This window comes from Ailuropoda melanoleuca, chromosome 11 (assembly GCF_002007445.2).
Source record: "Ailuropoda melanoleuca isolate Jingjing chromosome 11, ASM200744v2, whole genome shotgun sequence".
NCBI classification, from domain to species: Eukaryota; Metazoa; Chordata; class Mammalia; order Carnivora; family Ursidae; genus Ailuropoda; species Ailuropoda melanoleuca.
Window position 1 is genome coordinate 784,033 of NC_048228.1, and position 13,828 is coordinate 797,860.

The window sequence follows — 13,828 nt, forward strand, 5'->3', positions numbered from 1 at the left end:
CTGTTAGCAGGAGATTGAGGCCAGGGTTTAGAAGAGTGGCCTGCCCCTCTTGCCAGGAGCAGAAAAGGAGGGAGGGACCATGCCCTGCAGGGAGCACCACCTCCTAGGGCCTGCATTTGGCCTGGGCTCCTGGAGCCTGACTTCTCTCATCTGATGAGAAAGTGGCTTGGGCTATGGCTGGTCAGCCCAGGAGGGTTGACAGAAGTCCTGCAAAACTCCACTGCAGGGTCACCGTCACCGGCCTCAGGTGAGGGAGATGGCAGGCTCCCAGGCATCAAGGGCACCAAGGAACTGGAGTTAGGACAGGTGAGTCCTGAAGCCTGTGCCCAGGGAAGTCCCCTCCATTCTTGCTAGGGGAAGTTGCACGTGCTCTCCTGCTGTCAGGCACGGGACGGGGGTTGGTGGGTTGGTCATGCTGTGTACAGAGGGGCCAGACTGGATGGGTTCTGTGGGGACAGTGTCCAACCAGCACTCTCCAGAAGGCAGGTGCTGGGGCAAGGGGACATTCTGAGCTCCCAGGAGTGTCATATGGCCTGTGGGGCTTCTGCTTTGAAGGACCTGTTGGAGCCCAGAAGGCTGAGCCTAGACTCTGTCCAGAAAAATGGAAAACAAAACTCATGCTCTGGGCCTCTCCCTGGACCCCAGCTAGACACTGAGGGAGGCCCTGAGCATGAGTCCCCCACATTTGTTCCCTCCTTCCTTGGGGACATCAGGGATCCTGAAACTTGGGAGGAGCAGAGAACCCTAAAGGAACCCATTGGCTTTGGAACCTCCTGTACCCTTCTCCGTCTTTGCAGGGCCTCACTGGGTCCGGGCCTGTCTCAACTCCAGCCTGTATCCCCAGCCCCCTGCCTTGCTAGCGGTTTCCCCAGTGATCCAGGCACCACCCTCCAGAGGGGCAGAGTTCATTGTTTATGGACTGATTTGTGTATATGGGTGTGTGGGGGGGGGTAGGCGGCAGGGCGCTGCCTCCCCAGGGATCTGTCCCTATCTCTGATTCGGTGCACATCCCACACTTCAGGCCTGTATGAAGAGGCCCAGAAGGTTTATTGACAGACCTGTGGGGGCAGCTCTTCCCCCCACCAGGGCTTCTAAAGGCTGGGCAGGTGGGTACTGGTGGGGCTGGGGGTTCTGAGGGGCTCAGAGTAAGAGAGGGTTGTGGGTAGGACTCGCCTTATTGCTGGTTCTGAGTGGGGCCGGGGAGGGGGTGCTCTTGGGCCTCTGGACTCACTGGGTCCGGGGCAGCAGGAAGTGGCCATGCCTGGGGGGCTGGGGTGCCCTGGCCACAGGGTCACTCAGAGGGCTGCACATTTGAACCTGCCCAGCGGGGGTGCCAATGTCCCAAGGCTGTGGGTGGTTTATGCTGGTTTACAGACCAGGGGAGGGCTTCAAGGGTGAGCAGAGGGTTTGAGGGGGCTCTGGAGAGACTCCTGTGGCCTCAGGAGTTGGTCACCACCTGGGCCACAAAGAGGACCTTGTAAGTCTCCTTCACGTCCCCCTTGAGCTGCAGCAGGGCTGACACCATGAGCGGATGATCTGGCTGGAATGGGAGGGGGAGGAAGGAAGGAGACCCTCAGTTCCCCGGCCCACCAGACACATGTGTTGTCTTACTGCCCGCTGCCTACCTCACCTGCCCAGGGCCCACCCAGCAGCCCTCTCCTTGGGTGGGGCCGTGGTGTCATCCCGCCAAGCCTTTGGCATTTGCAGGGCTTCCCAGCCAGTCTGCGGCACCTACGTCGAAATCGGCAGGCGGCATCCAGGAGATGGTGACGGTCTTGGTCTGGCCACGCTCCACAGTGCCCCTGGAGGGCTCGATGGTGAAGCCCTTGTGCTGCAGAGATGTGCCGCCGTCCAGGCTGAACTCCACAGTCTGCGGGACACTGGAGCTGCAGGTAGGGCTGGCAGGCCAGGCACAGCTCCCAGGAAGCAGTGGGACTGGGCTCGAGGATGGCCGACTCCACCTGCCCTCTCAGCCCTGACCAGCAGGCTGCCCAGCCCATATCTATTCAGGGGCCAGGCCGGCAGTGGCCCAGTCTGCCCAGGCAGGGGGTGCTGCAGAGGGGCTGCGTGGGCCTGGGCAGTTGTGGTCACCTTCTTTGGGGACAGCTGGGTGGTCCGGATGCAGCCCACCTGCAGCTTTCGGGTGGCAGGTGGGGCTGGCTTGTCCGTGTCGAACTGGATATAATCCAGGGTCACCAGGATGGGCTTCGGCCCCTCTGCTTCCGAAGAGAGAGAACTGGCTGGGGGCCAATGGCGTGGGGTGGGGCTGCCACCCAGAGAGTGAGGGAGCTGCCTAGGGTCAGCTGGTCCCCTGGAAATCTCTCTTTGGCATGACCCCACCCTTTGGGGGATGGGCCAGGAATGACCACCGTACCCTTCCAGCTTCTTAGGGCTAAGGGTGCAGGTGGGCAGCAGGAGGGGTTCTCTTACTGCACCGAGCCCCCCCCCCCCCCGGGGCCCCCCCCCTCCGCCNTCGCAGGTGGGGATCACGGTCAGGGACTCCACAGGCACGTCCAGGGGGTCTCCGCCCTCCACGAACATCATGTGCTCGCGGGCCGCGCCCTTCAGAAGGATCTGGTGGGAGAGTTTCTGGGGACAAGGAGCACAGCAGCATCGTCCTGTGACCCATGACTGGGGCTCCAGGAGAGTGCGGGCCCATGGGCCCTGGGCCCTTGGCCTCTCCACCTGACGACACCCCTGGCGCGGAGCCCCCATCCACCGGCCAGGGCCTCCAGAGTAGGACAGGCCAGGAAAGCCGGAAGGGCCCTGGACACGCGGGAAGAGGGATCGAGGCTAGGCTCGCGGAGCCACACCTTTTCGAAGAGCACGACCTGCAGCCTGTCGGAGAAGTACAGGCTCTCGTGGTCTGGGCTGAAGGTCACGGTGAAGTCCTGCGCCTTGCCCGGGTCCATGATGCCCTCGACCGGGACCACGCTGAACACGCTCTGGCCGCTGTGGTTCTGAGTGCCTGCGGGTCGGGCGGCGCGGCGAGCCCCCGGCTCAGCCAGCAGCGTCCGGGGCGAAAGCCCCGGGCCCCCCCCAAATCCGCGGCCCGCTTCCCCCTCCGCGGCTGCGCCCCTGCCCCAGGCCCCCCGCCCCGTCCCCGCCGCCCGCGCTGCGCTCGCACCTCCCCGGGCCTTGCCCCGAGGCCCTTGCCGGCAGTCGCCGGGCCGCTCACCCACTACTTCGGTCCTCTGCGCCCGCGAGGCGAGGAACTGCGGCAGTCGCTGGCGGGCTTCGCTCCTGGAGCGGGAGAGGCTGTCCAGCTGCAGGGAGAACTTGATGGGCAGCGTGGAGCGGTTCTGCAGCTGCGAGGAGGGGCGACCTTCAGCGGACTACCCACCCCGCCGCCCGCGCAGGCTGCCGCAGAGGGGTGTCGGCCCGCAGCTCGCTCTCCCCCCCGGGGGAGCACACCTAGCGGGGTGTCCAGTCCCTCTCCTGCCGGATCATTTTCACCTTGCGCTCTCGGCACTCTGGAGCGGTTGGTTCATCTCGTCCAGCCTCACCTAACCCCCCTTGAAAGGCTGGTACCCCGCTGGATCCGCGGTGCCCTCGTTTCTCCAGAGCGCCCTCTGCTGTCAGGCGCAGGCTAGCCTTCAGCAGAACCAGCGTCCTTGCCCAGTCTCTCCCCTGCCCTCACCCACTTCTCAGCGAAACACTTCAGGGAATCCCTGTTCTGGGCTCAGGGCCAGGTCGCGACCTAAGCTAGTGGGCGAAGCAGGTATCCTGTTGGTTGCCTGGTCGCAAGGCTGATCAGTCCCTCGGGCACTGGAGAAGTATGCGGAGCTAGGCCTGCCCTCCCGCAGGGGGTGGGAGGCCACAGGGCAGTGTGAGCTGGCCAGAGAAATCTGTAACCACGCCCCCCCCTCCCCCCGCCGCAGAGCTCCTCCTCATCCCAGATGGAACGGCTCCTGCGAAGGCCCTGAGCAGGAAGATAGGGGGCACTGAAGGCGAGCAGGTGAGGGGTGGAGGGAGGTGTGCTGGACAGGGCAGTGGAGGGGGCAGCTGCTGGGGGGGGCGGTGGCTGGAGTGGGGGTGGCCTGCACCTCTCGTGGCTTCCCTACCAAGGCAGGTCTGATCTCTCCCAGGGTGGAGCCCCCTCCCAGGAGACCAGGGCAGGCACCAGGCCCCCTGTGATGTGCTTCACCTTGAAGGTTGAGGACACAGACTCTCTGGCAATCACATAACCCATGTCGAGAACATCCCCTTCAATGGAGCATGTGATCATGGATGCCACGCCGGTGCCCATGAGGGTCAGGGAGAGCGTGCCTCTCTTGGTGATGATGTCCAGTGTTTCTTGGGCCTATAGAGACCATGTCCATTAGCATGGAGCAGACATCTGTCAGAGGCATGTGCCGGAGCTCTGCTGGGAGCAGCTGGGACAGGGCAGGCTGGAGCTGAGACTGCTCTGAGCTCCCTAGCCTCCTCCTGCTTGTCCACCAGAGGTGAGAGCCTAGGGGGACCGGCCGCCCCCAGGGCCCTGAGCACGTGGGCTGCAGCATGATGTAAAGTGGGCCTGGGACTCACCAGGACGCTCTCATGGGGAGAGAAGGACAGCGTCAGGACCTGGGTCTCGCCAGCAAGCAGCTTGCTGATGGGGTTCAGCAGGACAAAGGGACCATTGGGGTTCAGCACGGAGAACTCCACCTGAGGGCCCAGTGTCAAGGAGAGGTGGCCAGGGCAGGACTGAAGCCCCCCACCAGCTCCTGTCCCGTCCATGTAGGCTGCCTGGGCTGGGTGTGGACAAGGATACAGCAAGATCCTCTGGGGAGATGTTCTGGATGGAGACCTTTTTTATGCCGTGGTGCCCTGAAATGGGATGGTGGAATCAGGGTACAGCCCCAGGCCCAGGAGTGGGGTGTAGGAACCCAGGCGGTGACTGTGGGAGGGCCGAGTCCCTGGGGTGGGGGTGTCTGTGGGGGGCTGGGCCCAATCAAGGCTCACCTACAGCGATGTCACCGAAGTTGGAGATGGTTTGGCCTTTGTTGGAGGTCACCACAATAGACGGTGGCACTGCCGGGCACCACAGCTCCAGGTACAGGGTGTTGTGAGGACTGGGGGGAGGGTGTGTTGATGGCACCGTGCCCCACCTCCCTGCCCTTGTCCTGCCCACTCCGGCCACTGTGCCCTTCCCTCCGGGGCCCCAGATCTGGGCTGGTAGCACAGGAGGGATGGTGACTTTCTGGAAGACACCCCTTCCCCCGACCAGAGCACTGCACCTGAAGCTCAGGGGTTCTGTCCCCTTCCTGTCTTTGGTGTCACCACTGGCAACGACACAGGGAACCACAAACTTGTCAAACTTCCCCTGGAAAGATCTGGCCAGCGTGGCCTGGGCAGCCTGGTACTCGTCGGAACTGGAATGACGCAGCAGCTTGCACTCACACTCCTGCGTCCGCACTGCACACGCTCTCCTGGGGCAGTAGGGGGGCCCACAAGGCCACGCCTGCTCCCCAGGGCCCTGGACCAGAGGGGAAGGGGCCCCAGGCTGTGGCTGTCCTACCCTTTTGTGGTTCCTGTGGGAGGTTCCCCCTACCCCACAGACCTGGTCAGGCACCTAACAAGAGGGCTGTGTTCCTGGGGCCTCAGGCAAGGGTCTAGGGCGGGCAAGTGACTCAAGCCCCTCAGAGCTCTCCTGGCCTCATTTTGCACCTGGGGGGCTGGGGTTGCTGAGCTGGGAACACGGGAGTCAGGAACAGCAGGGTCTCCCCAGCCCATGGTGTGAGGCTGTGCGTAGGGACACCAGGCCCATGGGAATGGGGTGGACAGATGCTCAGGAAGCCAGGGCTTAAGGGGCCTCAAGGCAGCGCCTGGATTCAACTGTGCCTGAAGCCAGCCCAGCCCTGGACTTCCAGTCACATGGCTCAAAACAGCTCTGTTCCAGGCAGCCTGTGGGGGAAAGTCTCCATGGGGATCAGGACAGGGTCTCGTCACATGCGCACAGAGGGAGGTGGAGGGGGGCTACCTGAACTTGAGGTCCTGCTTATACAGCTCTGAGGTCGGGGTGGTTGAGGTCCGGAGCAGTTGGTCTTGGTTCTGCGGCCGAAGCACGGAGAAGGACTGTCTCCTTAGGTCCTTCCTCTGGGTGACTGTGTCCTTGCGGACCTGGGGTGCAGAGAGGCCAGCTCTGCTCAGCCCAGCGGGCACTCCTGGCCGCTCCCCGTAGCCTGCTCTCCACCAGCGCAGGCCCGGGCAGACTGCCTTGTGCAGGGGCCCCAAGGGCATGGGCTCAGAGGGGCGGGGACCCAAGCACCAAGCAGCTTCCTCAGGAAGTCTGACCACAGGTGCAATGGGCAGCCAAGTGTCCAGAGACCCCCTCTGGGCCTGTGCACTGACCCCAGCGTTTGTCCTCAGCAGTGGGGAAACAGGCAACAGAGGGGGGATCCACCTGGGACCAGGGGTCCTCCTTCCTGGTGCCTCCCCACAACGCCTCACTGCAGGAAGGCAAGGGCTTCCCCCGTGTGTGCCAGACACTGGAGAAGTGGGCTTCGCGTCCCGCTGCGTCCCCAGGGCAGCAGGGGGCGGCTGTCGCTCTAGGCCGCGTGACTGCACAGCTCTGTGTGGGTCCGTGGGACCTTCTCCCTGCAGGAGCCCCCAGGCTGCCCCATCTGCAGCCGGCAAGGGCAGTGCGCCTGACCCTCCTGGGCTCCATCCGGGGGGTTACCTTCCTTTCTTCTTTTTTTTTTTTTTTTTAAGGAAATCTCTTTATTTACTTATTTATTAAGATTTTATTTATTTGAGATAGAGAGAGCGCACGAGGGGGGTTCAGAGGGAGAGGGAGAAGCAGACTAGCCGCTGAGTAGGGAGCCCAATGCGATCCCAGGACCCTGAGATCAGGACCTGAGCTGAAGGCAGCCGCTTCACTGACTGAGCCGCCCAGGCGCCCCTCCCTTCTTTCAGGTTTACATCTGTGAGGCCCTTTTCATGGGCTTTCCTTTACGGTTGTAAGAAGCCACACTTGTCCAGGGTCACGGGCCCCTTTGCCATTTTATCTGCTCTCCCTCCGTTAAACCCCACCTGCTTCTCCGTGCATCGGCCCCTGGGGACCTAGCCTTTTCTGGTGATGCTGTCCGGGCAGGAGGAGACGCTTTGAAAGCAGGCTGACACACCACGCTCCACAAAGTCCACCCAGCACTCCCGGTGGCACGCCGGCCTGGTCCCCTGGAGCCTTGGGGTGGGGGGCGTGCAAGAAGCCACAGCCCCCGCCCTGTGCCCCCACGCCCCTCCTCTTGGAGTCCCCCACGCACCCGTCTGACCTCCACTGGTTTGGTCGGGGCCTGGGAGGCTTCCTGCTGGATCAGCGGGCTGGGCAGCGTGGGCCGGAAGGCCACCTGGATCAGACATCTCTGCAGGGAGAGCCGCCCGGAGGGCAGAGCTGGCCCCTGCTGGTGCCCTGTCCTCCTCAGCACCTCCTGAGGTCCCCCCCCTTGCGTGTCCCCAGGTCATGCTCTCTGACACTCCTGGCAGGACACCTCCGTCACCTCGTCACTTCCTGAAGGCCCTTTCCAGGGGGATGCTCCCTGACCACTGCCCCTGGGGGCGAGGTGGGTTACCGTGCACGACCATCAAGTCCACTCTCATCGTGTAGGGCAGGGATCCCCTGACGGATGTCCTGATGGGCCAGGACCCGCCCACAGCTCACATTAGGCATGACATGCGTGAGAAAGGAAGCTTTGCATTCAGCCATCAAGATCTGAGGGTGAGTTCTTTACCCCAACTTGTCCCTGTGACTGGCACAGCCTGCAGGGAGGTCCTGGGCCCAACTGTGGGCTCACTCCCAGGTGTCCCCAGTGCTCAGTACAGCAGAGGTGCCGACACAATGGGGGGCAGAGCAGATGGCATGGGGCAGGGGGAATAAAGGAAAGAGGAAGGGAGGGAGCAGGGAGAGGGAGAGAACGCAGAAGCCAACCACAGTACCCCCCACTGGGGACTGGTACTTAAGCAGTATTTGCTAAATTTAATAAAATGTGTTTTAAATGATCACACGAATTGAAACGCCGCCAGGGCCCAGGTGGCCCCGGCACCCTCACGTGCCCCTCCTCACTTTGTCCTGGCAGCAGCCACCCTAGCTTTTGAAGGGAAAGACCGGGGCTCCAGGAGGCTGGGATGGCCCTGGCCCAGGCTGAGAAGAAGCTCTGCCTCCAGGCCTCGGTTCCTTCTGGTCTATCAGGTAGAGCTGGGCAGGGGGAGCCCTCAGTTGAGTGGACACCCACCCTGCACTTCCGGGGACCAGGCCCCCTGTGCCCACCTGCTGTGAGATCCAGGGCTCTGCACCTCAGTCCACACTGCCAGAGCTCCTGGGCAGGTGCTTGTGGGGTCAGCCACCCTTGGGTGCCCCTGCTGCTGGGGCTTGGGCTGGGCTGGGGCTCGTGGGCCATGGAGACCTCCTTAGGCCTGCTTGGGCCTGAGGAGGGGTAGAGCTCACCCCGCCTCTGCTGTCCAGGCTGCATCGCTGTGGCCAAGTCTGGGCAGAGCCAGGATCCCAGGGGAGCTCCTCCCCCCAGCCTACCCGCAGGGCTGACACCTGCCTTTCCTGGCAGCACGGTCCCCACCGAGGGCGAGATGGTGATGGGCGAGTCCGGGGGCAGCAGGAATTCGAAGGACGTGGGCCCCACAGGAGAGGGGTCCTCTGAGCCGATGCGGGGCACGGAGTGGGTCAGTGAGTTCATGCTCACGTGAGAGTTGATGACGTACAGGGTGGCCACGGACATGCTGTACAGGGAGGTGGCTGCGAACTTGACCTGGTAGTGGGACAGCTCCAGGGGCGGGTGGACGCCCACAGCCTGGCACGCCAGCTTGAAGCACCTGGAAGGGCCGGCGTGGGCGGCTCAGCGGCGGGGGGGGGCGTCTCTGGGGTCCCTCTGAGCTGCGGAAGGTGGCCCCTGAGGGAGACGGTGGCCTGCATGGGCACAGCGCCTGGGACCACGACGGCAGTTGTCACAGATTTTGCTTACTGCCTCCTTAGTGAGTTTGACTGTCTTGAAGGTGCTGCTACCGCTGTGCACACGTGAAGGGGAGAGCTAAACATTTCATCCCGAGGTGCTGAGGAGGGAATTTCTGGCTTATTTTGTAAATGTGCATTGACATTTAAAAATAAAACGATAAATTGCTCTTTAAATATGAGCACAGGAATCTAGAAACCCTAGTGAGTTAATTTCTGCCATCATCCTTTAAAGAAAAAGAACAGATGCAGGAGGCGGGCTCTCCCTCCTGGAACCACGGCCCCGTTTGTCCGCAAGCCAGTGGAGAAGGCCCCGGTGCTGGTGAGCCTTGGAGCCTTCTCGACGGGCACATCTTGGCACCTGGCCAGGGTGACGCTGGTTCCTCTGACCCCTGCTGAGGCCCTAGGGCTCTTCAAAGCTGGGACAGAGGAGCCAAGGTGCTCTGGCTGGCAGCTTCCAGCAGCTCACAGGGAATGAAGCTCTGCCCGTGGTTTGGGGGCCACGGGGGTGTGGGTGTGGTTTTACGCCAGTGAGGCCGCAGACAAGCATGGCAGCGCGGGCTATGACTTTTGAAGACTAACCTCGGTTTGAGTGTTCTTGGACCATGTGTGATCGGCTTGGTATTTGAATTAAGATGATGTATCAAACAAAAAAAAGAACAGATATTTGGTATTTTAACCACTGGAATATTTCCATTCCACATCTTCTTCGAACCCACATTTCCACCGCGCTCTCTGTGTTGAATTTTGTCCTAATTACATACATTTTAACGCTCTGGTGTTGATTGCCCTATCATAACCCAGCTGTGACGGTAATGTTGCTCATGCACTGAAATGTCTATTTTTATGTCTTGTGACCACAGGCTCTAAATGTGGAACAAAAATCCTGTGTGGAAATATCATTGAGGTTATTATTAGCATGCAATTAATTGGGAAACCATAAATGTATGAAATGTGATAATCATTACATACAGAAAGTGAGATTTCACGGGACGTGTTTCAGGACAGTGGATGGAGCTGCTGTTCCCTAGCTGGTTACAGCATCAGGAGTGGCGTGATGGGGTGGGGGTGATGCCTGGCTTCCCTGCAGGGCCCTGGGGTGGGCATGGAGGAGCTTTGCTCCCTGGCATCACTCAACCCTATGACCCTCTTCTTATGCGTCCACATCACAGGACAACATGTCTTCCAGCATTAATTTGAATGGTCCCCCTCTTGCAACTCACTTACGCCTTCCTTCGTTTTGTTGCAGAGAAAGCACCAGAAGCCCCCACCTGTCGGGTGTGGCATCACCAAGGCTCAACTGAGACTTGCCAGATGCTGCCATTCTTATGACTGGGAGGCAGTGGGCTTTACCCAAGACCCTGATGGGGGACGTGGCAGGTGGGTAGTCAGGGCCCTTGATTTTCCTTGTGGGTTCTAGCTCTGTCTCCACTCCCTGAATTCTTACCACCCATGGACTTATTCCTGCTCACCCACAAGACTGTCAGATCCCAGGAGACCACTGGTCCTGCCCATGGCCACATGCCTGGGGCCAGAAGAGGGCTTGGCCCATGGGCTCTAGGGAGCCGGACCCCACCCAGGGCTGCCCAGGCCCCCAGACGGCCAAACAGCAACTCAGGCTGAAATGCAGGTGGGAACAGGAGAAGAGAGGAAGGGAACCAGGAGGGCGGGAGGATGGGCAGCGGGGTTCAGTGCCCAGCTGGACACCCGCACAGGATGAGGCAGAACATTCCTCACTGGGGCTGGTCATCTCAGGCAGCAGCAAGAACAGGGCCCTTACCCCAGACCAGCCCCTCTGCACCCCGTCTGAGTTCTCTCTTTCCACCACCCCCTCCAACCCATCAGTCAGGGTGGAGATGGGGAGGTCACGGAGGTCCAGGGACTGTCCCCGTCACACAGTGCGTTAGAGGGAGTGGGGCTCATGTCCAGTGTCCTCTGGGGTGCAGAGGGATACTCTGCATACCACATGCACACTCACACACACACACTCACACATGCATGCTCACACGCACACACATGCATACCACACATGTTCACATATGCACGCTCGCATGCACACATATCCCCACATGTATGCTCACACACGTTCATGTACACCACATGCACACTCACACAGAGTCTACACATGCACTCACACATGCACGTTCACATGCACACACACACGTCCATAGTGCATGCTCACACACATTCATGCACACCCCTTGTGCTCACATGCACACACATCTACACACATGCACTCACACGCCACACATGTCCACATGTGCACACTCACGCACACACACACGTCCACAGTGCATGCTCACACACATTCATGCACACCCCTCATGCTCACATGCACACACGTTTACACAAATGCACTCACATGCACGTTCACATGCACACACACCACACATGTCCACATGTGCACACTCGCGCACACACACACGTCCACAGTGCATGCTCACACACATTCATGCACACCCCTCATGCTCACATGCACACACGTTTACACACATGCACTCACGTGCACGTTCACATGCACACACACCACACATGTCCACATGTGCACACTCACACACACACACATGTCCACAGTACATGCTCACACACATTTATGCACACCCCTCGTGCTCACACGCACACACACACACTGCATGCTCACACACATATCCACAGGTGCTCGCTCACCTGCACGCACACACTTATATTGCTCCCATGCTCGTACTCTCATACACATGTACACACACACACACACACACAGAGGGGCGAGCTGCCAGCAAGCAAGGTCCCGGATCCTAGGAACCTAAACTGGGTCTGAGGTCCCTGCAATCAGTGGTGTCTCAGGCCAGCCCCATGGTTGACCCAGCCGCCAGTGTTTGAGGGTGGGGAGGGGCTGCCGCCCCTGAGCCAGCTGCACCCAGCCCTCCACTCACCGGTTGATCTCAGACTTGCAGACGAGCTCGAAGTTGTACTCCTTAGCCTTGGTGGGTTGGAAGATCACGTCAAGTTGCAGCATTTCTAGTGGCAGGATTGTCCCAAACCCGTCATTGGGCTGAACGTCCACAAACTGGCAAATGGAAAACCATTGATGCCAAAGTGAAAACACAGTGGTCCGCTGGGACATATCGTGGGGGGGCTGTGTGCACATGCATGTGGCAGGGTGCATGAGTGGGTATGAACGCATGTGTGTGTGAGAATGTGCGTGTGTGAGCATCTGTCTGGGTGTTTGTGTATGAGTGATGTCTATGAGTACCGGGATATGTGTGTTGGTAGGCATGTGAGTGCCAGCATTTTTGTGAGCATGTCCATGTGTGATCACATGTGCATATGTGAGTTGTCTGTGCCTATGTGTTTGCATATATATGACGCGCCTGCATGCATGTGAACACATGCACGTGTGGTGCATTATGTCAGTGCGTTTATCCACATGTCTGCATATATGTGAGTGGAAGGCAGGGTCGGCAGCGGAGGCGCCCAGAGAGAGATGAGGGGAGCCTGGTTTAAGCCTCATCTTGGCTGCCCTGCAGGGCCAGGCAGGCAAGAGTTCTGGAAGGAAGGGAGGGAGAGGAGTCTGGAGTCCTGCGGGGGTGTTGGCCAGAGAGGGAGAGAAAGGCTGGGACAGAGAGCAGCAAGGCAAGGCGGGGATATGGGCAGTGGGGAGGAGGAGGGGGACAGGCAGGGAAAGACCCCAGGCCGAGAGGCCTGGAGGTGGGCATGGGGTCCAGGGAAGGGTGAGGCCACCTGGTGCTGGGCATCTGGACCCTGGGGCAGCACCACCCTGGCCCATCCCCAGAGCTTCTGTCCCCACACCCGTGCTCTTCCCTCACCGAGTGAGGTACCTTGGGGAGCCCGACGAACCCAAAGCCCTGGGGCAGGAGGGAGTGGTTGTAGAGGCTGACTTGTGTCCTGATGGCCTCGTAGATGGTGCAGTAGCCAAAGTCCACGGCCGAGGGGCTGAGCTCCAGGTCCGAGGTGGTGACCACAGCGTGCACGGTAAACCCCACCGGCTTGATCTGAAGTGCGCAGGGTGAATGCGTCCTGGTTACTTGGGGTCTGTGTTTGCAAATGTCTCCATGCACGAGAAAGGCAGAAGCATTGCTTCGACCTGGTGGCCAGACACAAGACTCTGAAAAAGGCCACTTCCCTGTAATCCCTGACTTGGGAGGATAGGAAAGCAGGTGCCAGAAAAGAAGGGAGGAGCCTCAGGTGGCAGTGGTGCGGGGGTGCGCGTGTGCATGCGTGCACACATATGCACACCCTGTGAATGTGCATGTGGGCACGTGTGGGTTCCAGTGCCAGGGGGACGCTCCGCCGGCCCGGCACAGCCCTCAGAGGTCTCTCCCCGATCCACAAACACCTGCCTCCCCACGAGTGCCCAGCGTTCCCGGGGAGTGTCCCACACAGACCTGGTCAGCCACCCAGATTGTCATTGGGGCCTCCAGGACTCTGGTTTCCTTGTCGAAATACTTCCCTGCATCTTCTGGGAGGGAGTGTCTGAAAGAGGATGGCGCCGCTTGGAGGAGGCAGTAAAGCCGACCTGCGGGCAGAGCTACGCCCGCAGCGGGCCCCGGGCACTCACCGCGGCAGGAACTTGAGCTGCACGGCGTAGGAGGACTGGGCCTGGATGGAGCCTGTCTCGGGCAGGAGCTCTATGTGCTCCCTCAGCTCCTTGCACACTTCGAACTTCAGACGCAGGGCCGCTTTCGACCTGCAGGGCACCCAGGGACACCAGTCAGCGACTCTCTGCGTCTGCGCCCGCGGGACTGACACACGTCGCACGACCCAGGCGCCCACGGGTGCGCGGTACAGTGCGTGTTCAGTGAGCGCTCGCAGCCCGGCTTGCTCAGGGGTGGCTTTCCTGAGGAGTTCCTACAAACAGAAACCCTGCCGTGGAAATACGGCCCCAGTCAA

At 60.6% G+C, this 13,828-nt stretch overlaps 1 protein-coding gene across 1 annotated transcript in view; it reads right to left on the reverse strand.

Moving 5' to 3' along the window:
- Positions 1–458: 458 nt before the first annotated feature.
- The window catches only part of CFAP74 (cilia and flagella associated protein 74), a 63,707-nt gene continuing 50,337 nt past the window's right edge, over positions 459–13,828 (reverse strand). Inside the window, exons 22-39 of the mRNA XM_034671243.1 lie at positions 13,497–13,625; positions 13,324–13,411; positions 12,757–12,930; positions 11,851–11,984; positions 8,526–8,802; positions 7,245–7,343; positions 5,963–6,102; positions 5,220–5,354; positions 4,945–5,054; positions 4,754–4,809; positions 4,528–4,647; positions 4,148–4,303; positions 3,179–3,308; positions 2,814–2,968; positions 2,478–2,589; positions 2,092–2,303; positions 1,736–1,870; positions 459–1,540 (exon numbers count right to left, since the gene is read on the reverse strand). Coding sequence (XP_034527134.1) covers positions 1,439–1,540; positions 1,736–1,870; positions 2,092–2,303; positions 2,478–2,589; positions 2,814–2,968; positions 3,179–3,308; positions 4,148–4,303; positions 4,528–4,647; positions 4,754–4,809; positions 4,945–5,054; positions 5,220–5,354; positions 5,963–6,102; positions 7,245–7,343; positions 8,526–8,802; positions 11,851–11,984; positions 12,757–12,930; positions 13,324–13,411; positions 13,497–13,625 — 2,464 coding nt within the window. The 3' untranslated portion in view covers positions 459–1,438. The remainder of the gene's footprint in view (positions 1,541–1,735; positions 1,871–2,091; positions 2,304–2,477; positions 2,590–2,813; positions 2,969–3,178; positions 3,309–4,147; positions 4,304–4,527; positions 4,648–4,753; positions 4,810–4,944; positions 5,055–5,219; positions 5,355–5,962; positions 6,103–7,244; positions 7,344–8,525; positions 8,803–11,850; positions 11,985–12,756; positions 12,931–13,323; positions 13,412–13,496; positions 13,626–13,828) is intronic.